A 25,436-nucleotide genomic window follows, 5' to 3' on the forward strand; every position below is an offset into this window, starting at 1 on the left:
GGGAGAGATGGCAACCCGGCACAGGTGCAGGGTCCGCAACCTGGGTCTCGAGAGGCCCACGAAAGGAAGCGAGAATGGTGTTCACATCTTGATGTTGTTTGGAATAAGAGGCGAAAGTGTCCAGGAAGAAGTTTATTTTTCCTCTGCTCTCTTGTTGGCAGGGACATAGCCAATGTTCTTGAAGGGATTAAAAAAGTAATACCCCGTCCCTCCTACCCTTTCCTTCTTCCTCGACCTTCTCCTTTCCCCCCTCCTCTCCCCTACCACCCCCAACTTTGCTTCCTCTTCTCTCCCTCCCCCTGCTGGTTTGCTGGTTACTTCCCCCTTCCGTTCTCTCCCGGCTATAGCGGGGTCCCAGCCGTCTGCGAGGGCGAGGGATACAGCAAGATTGGCTGCCGACTGTACAGATCAGCCAGAGAACGAAGGCAGTCTCCCTCTCTCTCTCTCTCTCTCTCTCTCTCTCTCTCTCTCTCTCTCTCTCCTCTCTCTCTCGCACACAACACACACACACACGCACACACACACACACACACACACACGCGCGCGCATACACTCAAAACTCGGACTGGCCGCACCGCGGCTGCTCCAATCCTTGCAAAAGGCGAGCGAGCGCCCTCAGGACCGCGGCGCTCAACCCCGCTCAGTCTCTGCGCCCGACACGGCGCTAGTCCCCGTGCCCAGCGCGGCAACTTCGGCCGGGTGTTCCCGAAAATAAAGCGGGGAGGGAGGGTACAGACAGATCCGAAAACTCCCCGGCCGCACACGCCACGACTTCAGCTCTTTCTTGGGGTCCGAGTGGAGACTGCGCCGGCAGCGCCCTGCGCTGGTGAGGTCCGCGCCGCTGCCGGGGAAGAGCCCACCTGCAGGTCCGCGATCGACCGGCGCAAAAAGTGGGGCTGGTCGCTGTCCTGCTCAGGCAGCGTCCGGGTTCCGGGCGCCCTCGCCCAGCTCGTTGGGAGTTCAACCTTCCTCTCTGCCGCCGGCCCTGCGCGCCGCAGAGGGAGCCCCCAGGACGCAGCAGCGGACGCGGACTTCGCTATGGCTGGGGCTCGCAGACTGCTCCATCTATGGCTGGGCTGCTTGTGCGTAAGCCTGGCGCACGGACAGAGACTCAAGCAGCATTTCCCGGAGCTCCGCGAGCCCGTGCCAGGCGACCGTACGGCAGGTGGTGGCCCAGACCCCCTCCCGCAGCCGCTCGACAAGGTGTCAGAGCACATGCTGCGGCTCTACGACAGGTACAGAGGCGGCGGCAGAGCCGAGGCGGCGCGGACACCGGGGTCCTCGGAGCGGGGTTCGCCCCCTCTGCTCCCCCAGCCCCTGAGCGAGGGCAACACGGTTCGCAGCTTTCGAGCCGCAGCAGCAGGTGAGTGCCCGAGGCGCCCCCTTTCCGCGCTCCCGCCCCAGGTGTCTCCCGGGACCCCCACGGCTTCCTCGTCTGCCCTGTGTTACCTAGAGACCTTCCCTCGCCCTCCAGCTGCCCTCCGAGCCCCTCGGTCCTGTCACACCCCGCATCCCGCCTATGAGTCAGCCCAATGGTAGAGTCCGAATTGAGAGGGAGAAGTGGAGAGAAGGGCGCTGAGCCCTGGAGGTAGTCGGTTGGAGGAAGTGCGTGAAAGAAGGGAAGGGGCTGCCCCCCACCCCGCCCACAGGGTCCTCCTGCCCTGGGTGTCTGGAGCTTCTCTGGGGTACCTTGTGCTGATGTTTCTTAAGTCGGTCAGCGGAAATTCCCTTGGACTGGGCTTTAGCCATGTTTACCTAGAGGCAGATGTCATTTTATGCCAATCCCGGGGGCACCAGAGAGAAAAGTCACACCTGAACTAGATGCCTTCCCTTGGGCTTTTAGACAGTCGCTTCTCCAGACCTTGCACCTCCTCTTAACTCGCGTCCTCTGTGTTACTATATTTGACACTTTCTACTTGATAGTCCCTTGGTGGCAAACACACAAACTAAACCAGGTGCTTGGGTGTTTCGATTATTTAAAACCCATCTGGGCAAATAGGGGCTGTACCACCCACGCTGGGAGGAGCTGGAAGGGAGGGGAGCAGCCGTGGATGTAAACACCTCTTGGAATCCGCCGATGAAAATCTGCTCATCCCGTTTTTCAACACACAGATCACTGCGGACTGAAATTCATGGCTTAACAAGGTTTCTCCTGGCCCCTGCGGTGAAGCGAATAACTTATGCTAACAGCCTGCCTCCCTTGTGCTAACAGCTTGAGGGAAAGTTTCCTGGACACTAACTCGGTTTATGTGCTTTGAGGATGCACCAGGCTTTTTTGTTCACTACATTCATGATAAAGGGACCTGTCTTCAGTGAACCGTTGAAAAATAGCCAAGAACTTCAAGTAAGGAGGCCGTGCCTCATGCTCTATCAATTCTGTCAGAATCACTAGAAAGAAATCTCCCAAAGCTTTGATATGTAGGACTCCTGGAAAAGAGGAACACAAAAGCATCCATCACGGAAAGCCCTAGGTTGACACTGTAAATATACTCTAGAGCTCATAGGCATGATGACATTTACAATAAACGTGAATTATGCTTTCTAATGCAGAAGTCTTCAGCTATAGTCTGAGCTGAACCAGATTTCACTTTCTTCTTAAAACCACGAGCATGATCTATAAGGAGCTGGCCTTTGCTACGGAAACAGAAACCTGCTCTGGTTCATCCACACTGTGTCAGCCACTTGAGAAGGCTGTCCTGACAGCTGACCACACCAGTGAATGCCCTGTTTACTTTAGTGCAACTCCAAGGGCAGAGCTCAATGAAGAAGTAGTGTGGGAGAAACAAGGGTAGTTGGGTGGGCAAGGCAGGTGGCAATAATGAAGATACTGGAATCATTCTTATCTCGATATTCATTTTCTTGGTACTCTTCCCAGGGAGTAGCTGAGGTACCCAAAAGGTGAATAGCATTTTTGGTATCGGCAAGTTTCATTTTAGTATGAATCACGAGGTTTGGAGGTAGCATGTGAGTTTGTTTCATTCACAACTATTGTATAGTGTTTTTGTATGTTTGTTTTAGACTGAGGGAACCATGAGTGGGAGATGGATAAGGATTTGAATACCTCAGCCCCCTTTACTTTTGGGGTCCAACTCACTCCATGCATTATAATTTCAGAGTGTCCCTTATCAGCCTCTCTGTAGTCTTATACCATCAAATGATAAACTCTGATACAGAGGCCAGAAGTTCCCTTGAAATGATGAATTGCAGCTTGAAGCCTATATACAAGGCTGCGTGCCCTGATAAGAAAAGTAATTCCTTTAACATCCTAGAGACTGTCTTAATGACTTATTCATCAAATGTAGACACTGGTTTTTGTGGAAGCTGAAGTGTCCTGTTACTACATTGGAGACTTCTGGAGAGACTGTTCGCCTTGGACCCCTTCCAAGAGTGTTTAGTTACTAACACACTAGACGGGCCTTATTATGAGGCAGTTCTGGCTTTAATAAGGCAGGGCTCCAGGAAGGTGCTAAGGCTTTCGTGTGTGTCTCTCTCCTTTATCCATAACAGCATTTCTGTAACATCCTTCAGCTTGTGACATACATTCTGATGCAGGCGAAAGATGCTGTCTGCATTAATAAATTAGATATGTTTTCTAGTCCGTAGTGTTTAAGTTTCACAATGTATGGGCTTCTCCATACCAAGGATGTTAGAGATTTTAATGGAAGGTCAGGTGTGTGCTGTATCTATGGAGTGGCTGCTGTTCTGGCAGACTTTCCCAGTGCTTATTCAGGCTGAGTTATAGCCTTAGAGCCCTATTTGCTCCTTGGAACATACCTGATTAAAATTATTTATTGTTCTAAACCTAGAATATCTTTGGTTGAAATTTAGCTGCTGTGGTCTCCCTCTGATTACTTTCTACTTAAACCATTACTTGATGGTGGGTGGCATTCATCCTAAATACACTTTCTGCTAACCTTTTTCTCCTCCCTCAATGGTGTGCAGTTGGTGTGCCAAAACCGTAAGTTTGGAGAACTCATAAGTCTTTTTGTGATGTGTAAGGGTTTACATAAAGATACGTTTTATCTTTCCCTTTGTAAAAGGTAATTTACAAAATTATTGATGACAGAGAAGTTCGGCTTTAGAAAAACACACCGTCTTAAAGGAAGACAAGAGGGATATGAAATCAGCTTTTATTTTAATCTTAGTTTAAGTTGTCCTTGGCTTCTATGTAATAAAAAAAGAGTATTTTACATGAGGTTTTCTCCTGGCTTGGTCCTTTAAGATACATACTTTGTGTTCATTAGTTTCTCATCATTTCCATAGTCACTTAATCTTATTTTTCTTAATCATAAATTTAACCTCTTTAGGGAAAGCAATTAAAGCACAGATGTTCTTATCAGGAAACTATCATTATTTTAATTTATGACATGTAACTACAAAAATGGTTGCATTTCAGTGGATTTATGTCACCTTAAAAAAAAAAAATCACACAGACTTCAGAGACAAAAAGAAAAGAAAATTGAGGAAAGTCAGACCCAAAAGTGAATATTTTCCTTCAGTGAGAAAGGGAAGAGTCTTTCCTACTGTAACCAAAAGTCTTTAAAAATGAAGAATTATAAAGTGACATGTTTCTGAAGTGTAAGTCTAAAATATAAGGCTTTAGGAAAGATATAATTAAGGGCTAAACAATCATTCCAATAGGAGCCAGTCCTGTAAAATGCATGGGCCAGTGGGAAAGCATCATTTTTGATGGATTTGATGGCAAGGGGATGTAACAACTTTATTAAAACACAGTTACCTTGAAATTCCTGGCACCTAGAAACTAGGCTTGAAATTAAAGAGTACTTAGATTATCTGATGTTTTTATTCCAAGAACAATAGTACATCTGGAGAGGGGGACCTGGATGTGCAGCTGCTTTGAATTACACACTACTTTGAATACATGATAGCCCTTAATGAAGTTTTTACTGTAATAGACAAGACAGCTTTACAATCTCTGACATTTAAAAATCCATAAAACCATGAATTCTTGATTATCTATGCTAATGGAAAAGAGAAAGAGAATGTATTACATAGAAAATAATTTAAATTTAGCTTTTTAGTATAGTTAGACACACTCAAAGAGACCAAAAGACCATGAGGGTCAATGAAAAACATCGCCTAAGCAGATAATTCACTAGAGGAATATTTGTACATTAAAAATATATACATAATTCAGAATATATTAAAAGGGTTACAGACATTTTATCTAAGCAGTGGAAATTTATAAGCACTTGATTGACCCAGTTCAGATTTTTCTAAAAATTAAATAGAGATGTGGATGTCAAACCTGCTCTTAAGCATTTTGGGATTATACAATTTTGTATTTGGAAGAGGCTTTAAAGAAAGCAAGTCCAACCCCTTACTTAAATGGAAGAAGAAATGGGCATCATGATGTATTTGCCAGACAGTTTTTCGAACATACTGAGCTCATCTCAAAACCTATGATTTCTAATCATCTTATTTTCTAGGAGAAAATTTTTTAAAAGAGGGTCTTTAAAAGATGTTAACAGGTGTTACATATAATTGCATTCCCTGGTCAAATAAGTTTGGGAAAAATGATCAGTTTGCTTTGGGACCTTTCAGGTCCTTTAAATGCTAGTGGACCCTCTTAAGAGTGGATCACTTTCTCCCCAAGAGAGCATTTTAGAGAATTATGGTTCTAAGATATCTATTTGGGTAAACATTGGTTCAGAGCCTTCCTAATTTCTCAAGAAAGAAGATATGCAAAATTCAAGTGAATATTATGACTGAAAACTGTCTCATTTCTCATTTGTTTATTCAGGATGTTTACTTACATTGTTAGTTTTTGGACTTGAGTCCAGTTGGCATTGTACAGTTGGCCCTCCACATCCCTGGTTACCAAGGATCCAACTACAGATTGAAAATATTTGAGCGGAAAAATTTCAGAAATTTCCCAAAGGCAAAACTTGATTTTGTTGAATTATAAATACTCTAGAGATGGTTTAAAGTGTACGGGAGGATGTGGTAGGTTATATGCAGATACTATGTATGCCATTTTATATAAGGGACTTAAACATCTGTGGATTTTGGTATCTGTAGGGGTCCTGCAACCAGTTCCCTGCGAATACCAAGGGCCGACTCTACCATCTTCCTGATTAAATATCTTAAACTTCTCTGAATGTAATTTTAGAGTTTCTGTCATTAAATTTGATTTTGCCTGTTTCCCTATGAATTCTCCTTCATTGTTTTCTTCTATAGGATTAATATTTATTATTTTACATCTAATCTGGTATTATTCTTTTAAAAGAAAAGCTACTTTATTTGTGGAAAAATTCACTAGAGGTCATGCACATCACTTCTTTAATGTTTTACCACAATTAATCCTTGGTTATAGATACCTATCAAATCTCTTATATAATCCCAATTTGTTTGCTGTATTTATTAGATACAATAAAGCTCATACCTATCAAAAAGCCTAGTGAAAATTATTGAGCAACTTTGCATATACTTTGTGTTTGTTATTCAGGATTTTTGTGCTCCTACGTCAGAACTTTTCTCCTAAAATTTTAATGGTTTTCTCGTATATCCAATGTGTATACCCTAGTAATCAGTATCTTAATAACTTTATTTCAGTGGTATGGTGGAAAGAAGCTTGGCATCACAAAGAGTCTCTATTTGAACTTTCCTACGCCAAGTTTCAATTCAGAGTGAATTTTTAGGTTTATGTTACGAACACATGAAAATAGAATTTTGTAATGGAAACACTGACATAGTATTAATCAAGTGACACAAGTATACCAGGATAATATCTACTTTGGACCATAGTAAACCATGACAGTATGACCGAAGAGCCCTCATCTATGGAATATATTTAAAAATCCATTAACATTGCTAGTCTATTCATATGTTAGTAGTGGCTGTGTCCTAGAATATTTTCAGGGATGATATTATTAAAGGCACGGGTGTCTCTTTTTTCATCTGAAACATCGGCATGTAAGTCATAAAGCCAATTGACCATGGGGTTTTATTAACTCCTTCAATGATCTACCTTCCTTTACGACCCATCATTTCTTGGCAATAGAACTACAGTAAATGCAGTGCCTTGATTTTATTTGGGCACACTGTAAATAAAAGTGTTTGGACAAACTGATCCTACTGTATTACCAACTTCAGTATGTTCTTCCTTTATTGAGTGAGTAAATATTAAATATTCCTATTAAATATTAGAGTAAGTGTTAAATATTCCTTTTACAAAATAATTGCATCCAATAGCTTTAGAAATGAAAGCTTCTTTGCCCAGTCCTCTGATTTTACAATTAAAACTATTGAGGCCCAACATGATCTTCTTTGCTTTTCCTTCAAAGAAAATTTTAATTTAATTGCATGGTATTAATCTAAAGACTGTTTGAGTTGAGTATAATTGCTGCACTTAGGCATGGGCTAAGATAAATGGTTTTCAAGAAGAGAATAAATTCCTAGAGTTTCAGTTTTTCTATTTCCTGAGGCTAAGCATTAAGAGATCTAAATGCTAATCTTGGCTGAATTGCTAATTAATAAAGTTATCTAATATTGCTAGGCCTAGTTTTGACATCTATCAAATGGCTTAAGTCACACCTACTGTGCTAGTCTCACAGAAAGATGGTGCAACTTAATTGAAAAAAATTGAGTGTGAAAATGCATTAAAAGTTTGGAAGCCCTATATAAATGAGGTATTCTTAATATTTGGAGATACTGTTTCTCTCTAGCTTCCCACAAAACCTTAAACCTACGTAAAGCATTAATAATTGCAATTGTTTGTAGCACAAAGGATATATTTGGGTAGAAACGTAAATACGAACCGGTAGTAGTCCTCTTGTAATACAATCTATGCTATGCCAAACCTACATTCGAGAAATTACCATTTCTGTCCTAACCTTGGTGGCTGCATGCAGCAGAGTTGCACCTTTTTATAGTGATTTCTTGAAGTTAGTTTTTCTCAAAGTATGGTCCCTGGATTGGCAGCAGCAACATCACCCGGGAATTGTTAGAAATTCTCCAGCCCACCCAAACCATCTGAATCATACTCTGAGCTTGGGGCACAGAAATCTCTGTTTTCACAGGCCATCAAGGTGATTCTGATGCATGTTTGAGACACTCTGTTCTAAGCTCACGTCTCTGGAGTTTTGAGTATCTTTTAACCAGCGTCTGAAATCTAGGATTGATTAACGTTCTAGTTCTGGTCTCATCTGGCCCTTTTAGTGGGCCTTTCCCCCAGACAAATGGTTTATTAACTTATGTAAGGGTAACTTTCTTTCACTTTGGAAGGTATATTAATGTCTTTATGACAGTTTTACCCTGGGGAGGAGTTCAAAAGTAAGTTGATAAAGACGTCTTACCCTTCTTTCACAGCTGCAGAGAGTTTGGGGCCTGATAGGATTGCTAGAAAGAGGATGATGGGGCAGGGGCCAAGTCTCTGGAGGGCAAAGGGCATATCTCATTTCATGCTTGTATTCTGAAGGCCTGGCATAGTTTGCCACACAGTAGGCACTCAGTAAATATTTCAGTTGACCTGAATTAGATGTTCAGAGGACTAGATAAGAAAAAATAGTAGAAAAACTATTTGCCAGGCAAAGGATCCTTTAAAAATAAGATTGCCATGAAAGAATTTTCCATGAGGCACTTTACAAAATATACGTTGAATGGCAAAACTATTCTATTTTATATACCACTGTTCTTGTAATGCTTCTTTTCTGATGAACTGAAACTCCAACAGTACTTATCTCCAAGAAGGCCTTTTGCTGACTTGAAAGTTTTTTCACTTGAAAGCTTTTTCACTTTAGTGTGAAGTAGGAAACACTTTAGAATCTGGTAAGTTTATACCGTTGCTCATTCAACAAATTTGACAAGTATTTTTCAGGATATCAATGCTCCAGACTGTGCAAAGAACTAGGAGTTCAAAACTTTATCCAGACATGGGTCTACCCTCCGAGAGCTCACAGTCTAGGAATGCCCTTGGGTGGAGGCTAAGAGCAGATAAACTGATTAGTGAACATTTTGCTGTTCTAGAAAAACATACATTATACCATCTTTGGCCATGTTTTACTTTGGACATAGAGAACGGTTGTTTTGAGATCCCATAAAAGTCAGTTATTTGACTGGAACACTGCAAGAAAAACCACATTCTGACTTTGTGTTCTATTTAGACTCTCCATCTCACCTTTGCCTGGAAACCGAAGGTGGCATAGAGGAACTGCAGCCTTGACTCCATAATCTACAGCAAATATTCAGCCAGTGACCATGGGCGTATATGGTCCTGTCCTAGGCACCCCTGCATTTCTAGCAGCTGTGCTTTGTTTGGAGAAAGAGGTGGAAAAAAAAGAGTTGTTCTTAGTTACATATTTTCTGTATGACTAAAATGTTTTCCCTGCTTCCTGGGGATTTAACAAATCATCAAGATTTCATTTAGTCTATTTGTTTTAAAATCAGACTTTACATAGAAAGCTTTCCATTGTATATTCTATTTCCCTTTGAAAACGTTCTGTGTGGGCCAGCACGAAGGTGACCTTCCACTCACCACTCCCTGGGCACTGCCTCAGCTGCTCCCTGAGAGGAATTGAACTGTCGCAATAGTACAGCTGGTCCCAAGTCACAGTTTCCTTACTGAGCCCTTGGTTTCATGAGGTGCAGGTGCTTTCTTTTCAGATGAAAACAGAAATAGATCTTGTACCTTTATCTAATAACCAAACTCCTAAAAAAGTCCATATAGGTAGTACAAGACCTGGGTTCCTCTCCAAAATCAATGCTCACCAGCTGGCTGCCTTTATGGGCCTTCATTTTTACATTTCTACAATGAATAGGTTGGACTAAATCTGTTTATTCACAAAAGAAGCATTTATTGAGCACCGCTTAAGAGTTAAGCCCCACGCTCGGGACTGAAGAGTCTGATGTAATTACTACAGAGCCTTGTCTTTACGGAATTTATGGTCTTAGGAAGGAATAACAATATAATGAAAATAGTAATAGAGGAGGGGTCTGAACCGAAGGAGTGGGTTGTCGTGACAAGCTTGCCTCTGCTTTGCCTTAAAAATAGAATCTGGATAATAATCAAGGAGAACTACGTTGGGTAAAAGCATTTCAGGGAGAAATGGCAGCAGCGGCAAAGTCCTAACAGATGTGCAAAGGAAAGTATGGCTTGTTCTGAAACTCACCTGACTTCTAAACCCCTTTCCAATTCACAGGTATTATGACTCTAGAAAATTCAGAATAAGATTATCATGCCAATGGCACATCCTAACTAGACCACAGTAGACGTATTCTCAGCAAGGAAAAATCCAAGCTTGTGCTAGTGCCAGCAAACAGTAAGAAAACAGCACCACCTATTGGTAGTTATATTTTGGCATCAAAAACATTTCCTTAGGAAGAGCTGGAAATATAGCCTATCGTAGTTCCTTGCAAGGGATCTGAGAGGTTATCTAGTTCACTTTTCACACCTTCCCTACCGTAAAGAGATCCTCCTGTAATAGTCTTGAATTATGACCATCTCTCTTCTGTCTGCCTGGTCCCACAGGGGTCTCACCCTCAGGCTAGACACTTAGAAAGTCATTACGTTGACCTTGATTCTGGTTCCATTCAGCTATCACGTTTAGACTTAATTCTCATCTTTGACACTGACAAGAAAAACCCTGATCTCTCTGCAGCCCCTCAAATATTTGCAAACAATTCTCACGTCACCGATTAACCTTTTTTTCTTCTTCTTCCAGAGCAGGTGTTCTCTATTTAACTCAAATTTGTAAGAAATAACTTTAAGACCAACATCTTGGTTACTTTCCTAGTTGCTCTCTTTTATATCAATAAGCTAGCTAAAATAAGAGCACCCAGAATTAAGCATGCAACTCTAGATAGAATTGGATTGGCATGGCACAGTTACGTTCTCTAATACCTGAAGACTACCAACAGCCTAAAAATACATAAACTATTGTTTTGTAACCTGATAACATCTGCCATTGCTTTTTAATATTATTATTATATGTTTGTTCTTATTAACCAGAAAGTATACCTCCGTTTCCGGATGCATCGATTCCAAATAGGTAAGTATCGGAATATTTCAGAAGAATAGAAAAAGTGAACACGAAAGTATTTTCCATTCACTGATATTTCAACATAGATATCTTCTTCACAGATAAGTCTGCTACTCATGGGGAAGAGAGAGAAGGCTACTGCAAAACTCCTGTTGTTAAGTATACGAGAAGATACTTTTTTGAAAAGATAAATTAATATAAAATCTAAAAAAGCATGAGAGTAATTGAACAGATATTATTACCACATATTTCAACTTGCAGGGAGGTATTTATCTTATCTTATATACTCTACTGCACTCATCTACTCGACTCCATGCAGCTCTCTCACTACTCTTTTTGTCCATTTATAAAGACTAAGTACTTGTTGACTTGTTTTAGGGAAAAGAGCATTGACTTGCACGGAAATGAAATGCTTAAAGTCAGGGAAGGCAAAAATAAAGTATGGGTTCAAGGAATGTTTTGTGGAATTGTTGAGACTTCTAGCTCACTGTTTTAAAAGACATGGGGAGGAGGGAGATCTAGGACAGGCAGAGGTAATGCATCTCCTCATCTGGGTGGAAATAGCAAAGGCATCGAGTGCTAGGTATCATATAACACCTTTAGTTAGGAGCTAAATGTGAATTGGCCATTCCTTTTCTGAATTTCGGCAGTTTAGGTGTCTGTAAGGACTTCGAATAACTACGTTAATCTGGGATATTTTTATAAGTTCCCATTAAACATTGGAAATATTGCTTATGCAAAATCTTCCAGATGTCCAACACTGCTTGTGACTAGAATGTGCTGCTTTTATCTCCTCCCCAACACTCCCTTTTCCTCTCATTTTTTTTTAATTGAAGTATAGTTGATTTACAATGCCATGTTAGTCTCAGGTATACAGCAAAGTGATTCAGTTATACACATATATATATTCTTTTTCAGATTCTTTTACCTTATAGGTTATTGCAAAATATTGAGTATAGTTCCCTGTGCAGTAGCTCCTTGTTTGTTATCTATTTTATATATAGTAGTGTATATCTGTTAATCCCAACCTCCTAATCTATCCCTCCCCACCTTCCCCTTTGGTAACCATAAGTTTGTTTTCTATGTCTGTGGGTCCATTGCTATTTTGTATATAAGCACATTTATATCGGTTTTTTTTTTTTTTTTTAGATTCCAAATGTAAGCGATATCATATGGTATTTGCCTTTCTCTCCTCATTCTTAAAAGTCTGGTTAAAGGTTGCATCTTCCCCATATGTCCCTCTTCCCCATACATGGGGAAAGTTCATTGCTCCCTCCTTTGTGCTCCAAAAGCATAGTTAACACCTTTGACGGAAAGTAGCATCATCACGGCGTAGCTACCTGCATATTGATCTTCTCCCCTTGTCCTGGTGTGGACAGCAGTGGCCATTGGGCAGCGGACCCAGCCAAGGGTCCAGCACCTAATAGGTGTTCAATTCATATTTGTTAAAGTAAAACATTTGTTTTGCTTTAGTTCCTGTTCTTTGTTGGTTGTAGTGGTTGTATATGTGTAATACACAAATAACACAATTGAAGCTATGTGTGTAATTGCTTTGCCATAAAGCACTGTTGCTCAACTGCCCATTTAACTCTATTTTAGAGCAGTTTGTTGGTCTTAGACTTCTGATTGCAGATTGAACTGATTAGCTACAGCTGGAGGGAAAATTTAAGAGTATTCACCAAAATTATCTTGATATAATGTCCTTAATAAAGGAAGGTGTGTTGCATTCCAAGAAAATAATCTTTTGCTCAACTTACGTTTTGGTTTGCATATTCATGTTTAGCAAATTCCTAATTCTTCACCGCCTTTGTAAAACAATGCTTTTTTTCTTTCCTTTTGGACTATATGACCACAAAAATGGTGGTCATTCCACTGTCCAAGAGAAATTTACTTTGAACCACAGATGTGAGCCACATATGTAATTTAAAAATTTTAGTAGCCACATTAAAAAACATGAGAAGTGAAAGGAGAAATTAATTTCAATAATATATTACATTTTAAATGTTCTGCACCCACACCAACAAGCAATTCTTGAACACCAGCAAGGGGTCTGAGAATTCAACTGAATTCTGCCACCATCTACCCGAAGACAGCATCAAATTCCCTAGGTAAAGGACTCAGTCCCACAAGACTGTCCTCCACTTCAGATGCCAGTCCCAAACCCAGGTTGTTTCCTGTGCTTCTGACCAAACTAGCTACAGATTGGAGTTTCCCACAACCTCCTCCTTGGGTTTGGTTAATTTGCTAGAGTGGCTCACAGAACTCAGGAAACCCATTTACTCACTAGATCACCAGTTTAGTATAAAAAGATATAACTCAGGAACAGCCAGATAAAAGAGATGCAGAGGGCAAGGTAGGGGAAAGGGCTTGGAGATTCCATGCCCTCTCTAGGCACTCCACTCTCCCCAATCTCCATTTTGTTCACCAACCCAGAAGCTCTCCAAACCTTGTTTTTTAAAATTTTTATGGAGGCTTTGTTACCAAGTCCAAGTTCGCTCTGCTCACCACAGGACAGGACAAAATATTGGATTGGAAAGCCAAGAAAATGGCAGACTAGGGTCTCTGAAAAACTATCTTATCAGGGTTTGGATGCCCGTTTCTTTTATAGCACAGAGAGGGGGAGGAGATAAGGAAGTAAAGTAAAAAGGTCATAAGTTTTGGAACTATCCCCTGGAATGGCCAGCCTCAGGGAGGGGGTGTGTTAATTTCTTCTTTCTTGCGGCCATCCTCAGGTGGACAGGGTCCGGATGCTTCCCTGAACAAAGGCACTTTGGTTTAACATTCAGGCAGAGGGGCAGGGTTCCCCGAGGCAGGCCATTATGTATAGACAGTATCCTTTTGGTGAACAAAAGCAGCGGAAAGCAAAGGTTAAAGTAAAAGAAACAGATCCAGTATGTAGTCACATTTGGCTCTTCCCTGTTACAGCTTCCTTATGTAGGCATGGCTGATTAAATCATTGGCCATTGGTGATTAATTCAACCCTCAGCCCCTCTCCCCACCCCAGAGGTGGGGATTAGAGCTGAAAGTGCAAATCCCCAATCACAGGGCTGGTTCCCAGGCAGCCAGACCCCATTCTTAGGTGACCTCCAAAAGTCACCTCATTAACATAACAAAGGACACCTAACGGCTCTCATCACTTAGGAAATTCCTAGAGTTTTCGGAGTTCTAGACCAGAAACGGAGACGAAGACCAAATATGTATTTCTTATTATAAATCACAGTATCACAACATTTAACCCAGTGTATCCAAATATTATGATTTCAACACGTAATCAATATAAAATATATTAATGTGATATTTTATACTAAGGCTTCAAAATACAGTGTGTATTTTACACTTACGGCACATCTCAATTCAAACTTAAGTGACTAGTTGCTATCATAGTGGACATTGCAGGTCTAGTTAGCTAACATTCATTTAGTTTTTCCTAAGGGCTATGTGCATTACCTGCATTCTTTCAATTGATTCTCACAACAACTCTGCCGTTGATACTATTGGTTTCATTTTACAGGTGAGCAAACTGAGACTTGAAGAGTTTAGGTAATTTGCCTGAGTACAGCTATTGGGTGTGGTGGAGCTGAGGCAGGGCCATAGGGCTTTGACTTCAAACGAAGGCACTGAATTAAAATTAAAGCCATCAGAAGAGGCAGTATGGCGAGTTCTGTGACATTTATGAGACGATACTGAAGATTAGACACAAGGTGAAGGCTGGTTAACAGCAGAGCACAAGGTGTCTGGAAACATGTGTGAAAGAAGGAAATATTTTGAAGCAAAATGTAGGCAAAAGGAGTAGGATTGGTTTCCCCACTAAGACACCATCACCCACATCCCTCGGAGTTCATTTCTTCCCTGCCAGTGTGTTCCTTTGGCAACCATCTGATTGCCACATACTTAGAACAGAGTGACTTCTCTTTCCTTCCATTTAAAACTTCCATCTGGGTAAAAGTACACGCTCTTTGAATGTATGAATTAAAAGTATGAATTAAAGCTAGAGTCTGAACAAGCCTGATGCCATGGCTTTGTTATAAAGGTCTGTAAAATATTATCCTGGTGTCATGGATTATACAAACATTCACAAATGGCAGTTTACTCCTTTTCCCTCACACAATGTTAGAAATGAGTAAAATATGTTTCCCACTGCACTTCCCTTATAAATGGGGACTCAATGAACTCATTTTAAGTTTCCAGATCTTTATAAAAATGTTTTGTTTTTACTAAAATATGTTTTTGATCAAGAGCATAATTTCACGATTGCGTGTATGTTTCTGAAATAAATATGTATATGAAACAAGTGTATGGAGGAGGGCCCAGGCTCTGGTGACTGATCCCAGGACAGAGGATTCTTGAGCCTAAGCTCAGCCTTACCATTAGGTCATTAGATGATCTCAAGAACAGGAACCAATTTCTGCCCTTACTAATCAATTGCCCATTCTGTTACTCTCTCTCATTTCTGCATCTGAAGACTTGGAAATACAAATTGCCCAGTTTCGATAATTCTGTCGCACTCTACAGAAGCAATTCAACTCTTATATTCATGTAATTGCATAAACTTTAGACAAGCTCCACAACAGCACTAATTCTTCATGACACGCTTGACTGTGTGACTCATTTTTCAGATGTTATCTGAAGATGGAGCTATATGGTCTTGCTTACCCGCCCTCATCCTGCACCCTTAACTTTGTGAGGAAGATAGAAGAAGGGGTAATCCCTGTATTATGGTTAACACCAGTACGAACAACAATAATAATTTATACTTAAGAAACACTTACTGGACCCTTTATGAACTGATTTACACACATCTCATTTAATTCTGATGACAGGAGTATTATTCCATTTAATGAATGAGAGCACTAGTTACGTAGTTAATAAGTGGCTGAGTTACATAGTTACATAGTTAATAAGTGGCTGAGCCAGGATTTGAATCAAAGTGAATTTACTTTCACCAATGCTTGTAACCAGTAGGCTAGACGCTGCTTCAGATAAGATGCTATCATGACACTGTGCCAAAATTCTAGGAATAGTTCTTGGCAGTCTCATAATTAAAAGCCAGAACTCCCAGCTCTCATACCACTATGTTTACAAGTGTGTTTCAGTAAAGGAAAGAGAAAATTAGTAAAAATGGCTGACCCTTGCCTTAATCTTCATCCAGTTGATAAAATTACTCCTTTTGTTTAATTGTGGTGAAAATTACATCATTTAAGTATAGCTATTTTTAAGTGAACAACTCAGGGGCATTTGGTACCTTCACAGTGTTATGCAACCACCAGGTTTATCTAGTTCCAAAATATTTCTATAATCCCAAAGTAAAACCCCTACCCATCAAGCAATTTCTCCACATTCAGCCCCTGGCAAACACTGGTCTGCATTCTGTCTCTACGGATTTACCTGTTCTGGATATTTCACGTAAATGGAATCGTACAACATGGGACATTTTGTGTCTGACTTCTTTCATTTAGCACAATGTTCTCAAGGTTCATCCACATTGTAGTATTATCAGTCCCTCATTCCTTTTTATGGCTGAATAATGTTCCATTATATGACTATACAACATTTATTTATCCATTTACCCATTGATGGACATTGAGTTGTTTCTACCTTTTGGCTATTGTGAAGAGTAGTGCTGCTATAAACGTGCATGTACGTGTACTTGTTTGAACACCTGTTTTCAATTCTTTTGGGTTTATACCTGGGGTAGAATTGCAGGGTCATGTGATATTTCTATGTTTAACTTTGAGGAATTGTCAAACTGTTTTCCACAGCAGCTGAACTATTTTACATTATAGCCAGCAATGTAAAAGTGTTCCAATTTCTCCACATCCTCACTAACACTTGTTATCTTGTTTTTCTTATTATAGCCAGTCTAGTATATGTCAAATGGTACCTCATTTTGGTTTTGATTTACATTTTTCTGATGACTAATGATGTTGAGTATCTCTTCATGTGCTTGTTGGCTATTTGTATATCTTCTTTGGAGAAATGTCTATTTGATTCCTTTGCTCATTTTTTATTGGTTTGTTTGTCTGAGTTGTAAGGGCTATTTTTATATTCTGGGTCCTAGATTTTATCATATATATGATTTGAAAATATTTTCTCCATTCTGTAGGTTGTACAGACTTTCTTAATAATGTCTTTTTTTTTTTTCTTTTTTTTTGTGGTACGCGGGCCTCTCACTGCTGTGGCCTCTCCCGTTGCGGAGCACAGGCTCCAGATGCGCAGGCTCAGCGGCCGTGGCTCATGGGCCCAGCCGCGCCATGGCCCGTGGGATCTTCCCGGACCGGGGCACGAACCCGTGTCCCCTGCATCGGCAGGCGGACTCTCAACTGCGCCACCAGGGAAGCCCGATAATGTCTTTTGATGCACATAATTTTAAGTTTTGATGAAGTCCAGTTTATCTATTTTATGGATTTATCTACTTTTTTGATTTATATGTTATTTTCTTTTCTTACTTGCACTTTGGGTGTCATATATAAAAATCCACTGTCAAATCCAAAGCCATGAAGATTTTACCCCTATGTTTTCTTCTAAGAATTTTATGATTTTAGTGCTTATATTTAGGTCATTCGTTCATTTTGAGTTAATTTTTGTATATGATGTGAGGTAGGGGTCACGTTTACTCCTGTTTACTTTCTTTCTTTTTTTTTTTTTCTTCCTAGGAACCCTTGAAAATGAGAAACTGCATATTTTTAACCTGACTTCTCTAACCAAGTCTGAAAACATTTTATCTGCCACACTGTATTTCTATATTGGAGAGCTAATAAATATCAGCCTGAGTTGTCCTGTGTCCCAAGGATGCTCACATCATTCCCAAAGGAAACACATTCACATTGAGCTCTCTACGTGGATCCTCAAATCCACCGGAAACCAAAGTCAACTCCTGGGTCATCTTTCAGTAGATGGAGCGAAACTTCATCGAGATTTTGTTTCCTGGCTGTCTAAAGACATCACTCAACTTTTGAGGAAAGCTAAGGAAAATGAGGAGTCCCTCATAGGATTTAACATTACTTCCAAAGGCCACCAGCTGCCAAAGAAGATAACACCCTTTCCTGAGCCTTATATCTTGGTGTATGCCAACGATATTGCGATTTCTGAGCCCGAGAGTGTGGTATCAAGCTTGCAAGGACACCGGAATTTCCCCACTGGAGCTGTGCCCAAACTGGATAGCCATATCAGGGCTGCCCTTTCTACTGAACGGAGGAAGAAGCGCTCTGCTGGGGTCCTGCTGCCTCTGCAGAACAATGAGCTTCCTGGGGCAGAATATCAGTATAAGGAGGATGGGGTATGGGAGGAGAGAAAACCTTACAAGACTCTTCAGACTCAGCCCCCTGAAAAGAGTAAGAACAAAAAGAAACAGAGAAAGGGACCTCACCAGAAGAGCCAGACGCTCCAGTTTGATGAACAGACCCTGAAGAAGGCAAGAAGAAAGCAATGGATTGAACCTCGCAATTGTGCCAGGCGGTACCTTAAAGTGGACTTTGCGGATATTGGCTGGAGTGAATGGATTATCTCCCCCAAGTCCTTTGATGCCTATTATTGCTCCGGAGCATGCCAGTTCCCCATGCCAAAGGTAGCCATTGTTCTTTGTCCTGTCCTTCCTATTTCCACAGAGTAGAAAGGCACATGTTGAGTGTGTGTTTCCATTTACAAAATCCATCTGGACCTTTATTCTTGCATTCTAAAGTGTAATAGGTAACATGGTTATGCTTGGTTTTTCTTTAATGGTTGTTAAAGTAATATGAAGTCAATATTGGTATGAAGAAAGATATGAGAAAAAAATGTATGTGTAAAACATGTTTTTTGCATTGTTTCCAAACACAGTGCATATTCAGCTACCTGGTCAGTCACATGTGAATCTGTGCCGGTCCACAACAAGCAAGCCCCAAATGGTAGAAGGCTGATCTTTGAGGGGGTATTCAGGGAATGAGTGAATGTCATGAGAGCAAAAGGAAGGACTAATTGGACTGATGCCCTGATGCAGAACATTTTTTGATAGTCTCTTGTGCAATGAATTGTCATCATGGGGCTTAGGACCAGGGTTGGACTAGGAAAACTTACCTCATGAAATCCACCAGATGCTTATATCATTTGCTTCTCTGATAAATATCAGAACAGGAGTCAGAATAGGGAACAATGACTCTGTAGACTTCTAAGACCCGTTTCAACCAGTCAGAGCTTACCTGTGCCTCTTCCAAAATCAATGGACTGAACTTCATCCTATCAGTACTCAGAATCCTGACAGATATATTCTCAGAAGCCTTCCCAACCCCACCTCCATTTTGCACAGCAAGTCCAAGCGACTGTTCTCTTTGAATTTAGAGTTAATAAAACATATTTGTACCCCTTTGCCTTCCATTAAGCTTATTGCTGCACTTTCATTCTTAGCTTGTAACAATTTGGATTATACAATGAAAAGTGTTCCTAGAAATAGAATTCAGAGGAAGAATAAGAGTGTTTTTTTGTTTTGTTTTTGTTTGTTTGTTTGTTGCAAAACTTGAAGTGAATCAACTTCTGCTATTGTATGTTGATGGAGGGAAAAAACCCTTTGCCTCAAAAAGTGACCAACTTCTGCTTACAGATCTTTAAAGCAGCTTGTTCATGTTACAGGCCTGTGATCATTGGGATGCTAAGGGCAACACACCCGTAAAGCAAAGGGCCGACTGAACAAGACCAGGTCAGCCTCAGGGACAGGACCTTGACCGAAATCCCATTTTCCTATTACAATGTCTCAGGAGGATGAGCTTTCTACATTTTCTAGACCTTGTGAATTCCATGTTTTGTCAACACAAACACAAAGTAAGCATTATATACATTTATAATGACATAAACTGCCTTATCTTGTCTAAATATTTATAAAGGACATTTTACTGATCAAACGAAACTTGGTCAAACTGCGATAGCATTTAAAACACACAACAAGGATGCCAAATATAACAGGCAGTGATGAATCTTTATTTTACAGTGTGGCTTGCTTTGTGGCATTGAGAGGCAGAAATGGATTCAAACTGTCTCTAAACCTGGGATGACTGATTTTAAGTGGGTCTCTGAGTCTTCCAAATAATCCCTCTCACTCTCATAAACTGTGGTTTCTTCTAGGTAGCCTGGGGAAGGAGTTTCCCTCTCTCTTCTTGACTCCAGATTTTAAGACCCAGGGAGCCATGATAATGGGGAGACTTAGTCAGTTGGCTTACCTGGCCTGGTCTCCACATTACCCCAGTTTGCCTCTCCCATTTCCTGTCGGCTCCTCTTGCTTTTCCTGTTCAAAAACCTTGCTTCCATAGATCTTCATCGTGGCTCTCAGTGATCTAAAGAATAATAATTCAAAAACTTATGAGGGTTAAGTTAAGAATAGAAGAGAGAAGTTTAAGGAAAGAAGTGTGGTAGTGCAACAGAATGATTAAATGTGCATGCTCGACCATAGCCGGGTTTCTTAACCTTAAGATGCCTGCAATTTGCCTCAGGATCTTGTTAATCTGTAGGTTCTGATCCAGTGGTTCTGAGGGTCAAGCCTAATATTCTGCCTATCTCACAAGCCCCTAGATGTTGCTGATACTACTGGTCCACACATCGTACTTTGAGTCGTCAAATCCTTTTGCCTTAAAACTTGGTTCCACCTCTTACCAGCTTTGTGGTTTTTTGTGGGTTTTTTTTGGCTGGGGGGGAGTTACTCAAACTTTCTGTATGTTAGGCTTCTCATCTTTGAAAGAGGTACCACAGTAAATAAAAATATCGTAGTATCTACATAATGAAAACAGTGGGAAAATGAGATCATAGAGCACCTTGTGCTTAGTAGGCACTCAACAAATTTTTGCCATTGACATGATTATTCGTGGCCATTGTTTATTATTGTTGTTGTATTAACGGCCAATGGACTGGGAATAGAAAATCAAATGTAGGGGACTGAAGAAAAAACACTTAGGAAAAGGGATCAAAAGAATAAAAGACGTAAGACAAGAAAAAGTTTTGTACATGTTTCTTACCCCTTTTTAAACATCACAAAGCTTCAAACTGGATTCTCCCTTCAGTCCAACAGTCCATAACCTCTTTGGAGGGTAATAGAATCAGGAGGGCATTGGTTGCAGCACTGAACTCATGATAATAGTTGTCAAAACTTGAGATGGCATCAGAACTGCAGGGAGAGTTAACAGGGATAAGGGTGTTTTCTCTCTGAGTTGGAGATGTCCTTCTGCCAAGTTGAGAGTAGAAGTTTGGCTGTGATGTGGAGTTCTCAGTCTCTCATCACGTTGTGTGGATCTGCTTTTCAAGCTTTTTAGTGATTCCCTTTAAGTGTTCCAGGCTTTGTGTCTTTCAAATGGTACAGTCACCTAGAGGATGGGAAGCGTGAAGCAGTGTGAAGCTGTGACATCAGGGGTACCTAATCAGTGTTGCTGTTATCAGCGGTGTCCAGCATGGTAAGCAGAGTAAACTATTTAAATAAAAATATAGTCTGAGCAACAGAGGAAAACAAGGTCTCTGACCAGATCAGTACAAACACATGTGGAATAAGTGAGGTGCCAAAGAACTTTCAGACTGTAGATATACATTTTGCCCCAGAGAAAATTTCTCCCAGGCCAGACTCCTCTGCTGGCCCTCCTTCCTTCTGGCCTCCTGAGTGAGAGAGAGCCTGCTCTCTAGAGCGGGTTCTTTGTCTGCAAAAGTTGACAACCTGTCTGTAATTCAGAACAGCTGTGTTCTGCCTTTCCCAAATTCCAGGCTTTGCCCTTTCACTGATTCCAATTAGATAGTTTCTGGGCTATCACACCCATGTGGGCTGGAAGAGTGTGGAGCAAAACCCCATGGCCTGAGTCAGGAATGAAGGCTTGGAGCTGATGACATACTCTCCCCTGCTAACGCATTTGTAATCAAATTCAACTCGAGGACATCATCCACAGCTTGGCAGGTGCGGGCCTGACCACTGCAGATTTCATTCACAGACACGGCAGCTTGAATTTTTCTGATTTCTAGCCCCTACAGCCAATCTGTCCTCCCAGGGAGAGAGACCCCTGGCGTTCTGCCATGAGATGAGAAATACCCATGTAGCTTTAGCCAAGCCGTATGCTTTTGCCTCCCCTCACCACCATAAAAGAGATGGAAAACAGAGATTTCAGATGAAAATGATTGAGCCATTGTTGCTGACAGAGGTCCAAGGGAACCAGCAAGGATTGGAGGAGTGAAGGACTTTTTTCATGGAATGGTGCTAAGGCTGGGAATAGCAAAGACACAGAATTAGGGAGCAAGGAAGCTAAACACTTTGAACCAAGCACCCTATATAAAGAAGAAATTCACATGGATGAGGTCAAAATGATGTGCCCTCAATTAATTTCCTGAGGTTTCCAGTTCCAATCTCTGATCATGAAGATGAACTCTAAAAATCCTAAATCTTGATGTACCGAGTTACCTAAGCAAAAAAAAAAAAAAAAAAAAAAAAAAAAATGACCTAAACAGATGTCAATGTCATGTTTCACCTTCAATAAAAAGGGAGACTGGGGAGAAAAACAACACAGGTTTGCATTTGCCATCACTAGGTTTCTTAAGCTACGTAAAGAGGGTCCTGAGAAATGTAATCGGAGCTCAAAAACAAACAAAAATGATAAACTGGCAAATGCTCCACACTAGCAAATGACCGCATGGATCTTTTGTGCATGATATAATTATTCCTGGTCACGGCAGCTTGATCAGAGAACTTCACAGTGAGAAAAAAGGGGACAACTCCCTCGAAAACTGAGAGGTTGCTGATAAGACACACCAGCAGGGAATCAAGGGCTTGCACCTGGATTCCAGTGAGCCCACCAGAGACAGCTCATAGTTTCTGAATCTATCATTTGTGAGTTAGAGCTTAAAAAAAAAAAAAAAAAAGACAGGAATTTTCCTAGGGAACACCCATGAATATTTTCCATATCTGCGCCAGGTCATTTGCTCAGAACCTTTCATTTTTGTTGATGGGAATTATTTCCACAGAAATAGGTACAGTGGAGGGTATGTTATTATTTATAAGTATTTCATCCATTTGGCAAGTATTATTTCAGTGCCTAGAAAGCCTGCTCTGCTTCAGGCACTGAGGACCAGCCATGCACAGCAGGATTTATGGATCAAGTCCTCGTCTACTTAAATAGATCTACTTTATATGAAAATTAAATAGTATAGGAGTCAGTAAAACATTAACAATAACAGAATATTGTCATAAAATCTATGGTTTTTAAAAAATCCTTTGGGGCATTATCATATGCTGTTTGGATGATTGAATCTTAAAAATGAATTAATAGAGAAAAGTGTAGCTGCAAAAGTTTTCTTTAGAAATCACCAATACTAATGAAATAGCAAACAGTGGCCATTGAGCCCTGTTGTACAATATGGATTGCCGTTTGTCAGTTACACAGATAGTATTGTTGCCACAGGGCACATGATATGCAAAATAGAGCAACATAGACTTCTTATCCTTAAGGAGAGAGAACACCTTTCTTTGCAATGCTACTTAATTGTAAGTTAACTACTCTTCTTAACATACACTTAAAATATCTAGGAAGAAAGAGTAAATAAGGCAGCTGGCCATCATCAGACTAATTTTAAAATAATTTATGCCTGTTAGCAATAATGTTGAAGTCTAATGTATGGATAATTTTTTTCACTAAGATTGAAAGATGAGATGAGACAAATCAGATTTGCCCTTTTTCTGCCCCCCTCCCCCCACTCCTATTTTTTTTTTACACTGTGCCAGCTTTCTATATTATTTGCTTCTTCCTTGGCTTGTATATACTCTTAACCTTTTAACTTGTTGCAGTTTCCCATACTGGGAGTTTTAGGTGTGTGAAATTAGAATACCAATTAATTCACTGGGGGCAGAGGTGCCTCTGAAACATGGCTCAAAATCTTGACATTAGAAAACCAGAGTTTTGGCCTAAATTCCACACCTGAATTGACACATGATCCCTGGCAAGTTACCAAATTCCTGTTTTTAAATTTGTTTGAAACAAAACTGGTTTCATCTGCTTAAAAGAGACATTGGGGAGAACTAATGTTGAAAATTGTGGCACCGCTCATGAAGAAGTTCTTACCACTCTGGCAATACCTAAGCATTCTGGGCTTGGAAGAGTGACCAGTCTTCAATGCTTAGCAGAGCTGGATGATACTCTCTAGATAAAACCACATGTCTCCCGTGGACGTTAATGATTCCATTTGGCATTTCTGCGGAACAGCTTTTACCCAGGTTTCTTTGGTCAAACTTCTGACAGCCATGGGATAACCTCAGGCCCTCTAGATTATTCCCTGAGGATATGCCCCAGACTTAGAAGACGCTACAACCTTTAAGTCTGAACCCATTGAGCAACAGTGACCCCCAGTGGCCAATTGTGTAATCACCATCAATTCATCCTGGTGGTAATCATTAAACAAAGTATAACAAAGTATAAATTTGTTTATACATTTGCAAAATGTATCTGTATTTTGTATATGTATTTGTATATAAATTTGCAAAACAAAGTATAAATTTCGCTATAGCAGTGGCAAAAATATCTATGTTAAATAGGTTCTTGTTAAGGGTTCTTTATGATTAGCATAGGATCAAGATCAAATTGTTTCCGTTGCAAACCTGTTATACAGAACAACCTAGGGTGTATTAATTCTCTGGGGAGTAAGTTATTTTTAATTAAACAATTCTTGCTTTAAAAACTGGATTAAAATCCTCACTCTACATGTCTACATGACTTTAGACATGTCGTTTAAGCTTTCTGAGTCTATGTCTCTACCTGTAAAATGTACGAGATGGCTGTTTTGTTGTAAGGATTAGAAATATTACACAGAACATGCCTGGCACTGAGCCGGCACTTAGTAAATGACAAATCACCGTTTTCGTGATGGTGATATTGGAGGTTGGGTTGAATGTGTAACGATGCCAGGGCTTTAGTAAGCTGTTGAAACAGATTCATAATATATACATTTTAGTGATGAGGGCTGGAGAGCGGAAAAGCAGTTCCACCTAACTGGTGTTCTCTCTTTTCTTTTCCAGTCTTTGAAGCCATCAAATCATGCTACCATCCAGAGTATAGTGAGAGCTGTGGGCGTCGTTCCTGGGATTCCTGAGCCTTGCTGTGTGCCAGAAAAGATGTCCTCACTCAGCATCTTATTCTTTGATGAAAATAAGAATGTGGTACTTAAGGTATATCCAAACATGACGGTAGAGTCTTGCGCTTGCAGATAACCCAGCAAAGAACTCATCTGAATGCTTAATTCAATCATTAGTTTATTTTTATGGACTTTTTTTTTTTTTGCACTGCCAATGCCTTTCATTTCAAAAGATTTTTTAATGGTCAAAAGAGAATGAGTAAATAGACTGATGATTTCCACCAGGGAGAACTGGACTGTATCTGTTTCTGAATGTAATTCAAAGCAAGATTTTAGAAAATATGGACATCTCTTTCTTTAAAAAAAAAAAAATCACGCAAGACA

The 25,436-nt window shown here is 40.5% G+C and overlaps 1 protein-coding gene across 1 annotated transcript; it reads left to right on the forward strand.

Annotated features, from left to right (window-relative positions):
- Positions 1–801: 801 nt before the first annotated feature.
- Positions 802–25,188, forward strand: BMP3 (bone morphogenetic protein 3; the record flags this gene model as incomplete). The annotated part of the gene is made up of 3 exons (XM_079919062.1): positions 802–1,363; positions 17,654–18,564; positions 24,997–25,188. Exons 1-3 carry the CDS (start codon positions 1,039–1,041, stop codon positions 25,186–25,188), a joined length of 1,428 nt encoding a protein of 475 aa, XP_079775188.1. The 5' UTR covers positions 802–1,038.
- Positions 25,189–25,436: the final 248 nt, after the last annotated feature.

Source organism: Stenella coeruleoalba, assembly GCF_951394435.1.
Source record: "Stenella coeruleoalba genome assembly, chromosome: 4".
NCBI classification, from domain to species: domain Eukaryota; kingdom Metazoa; phylum Chordata; class Mammalia; order Artiodactyla; family Delphinidae; genus Stenella; species Stenella coeruleoalba.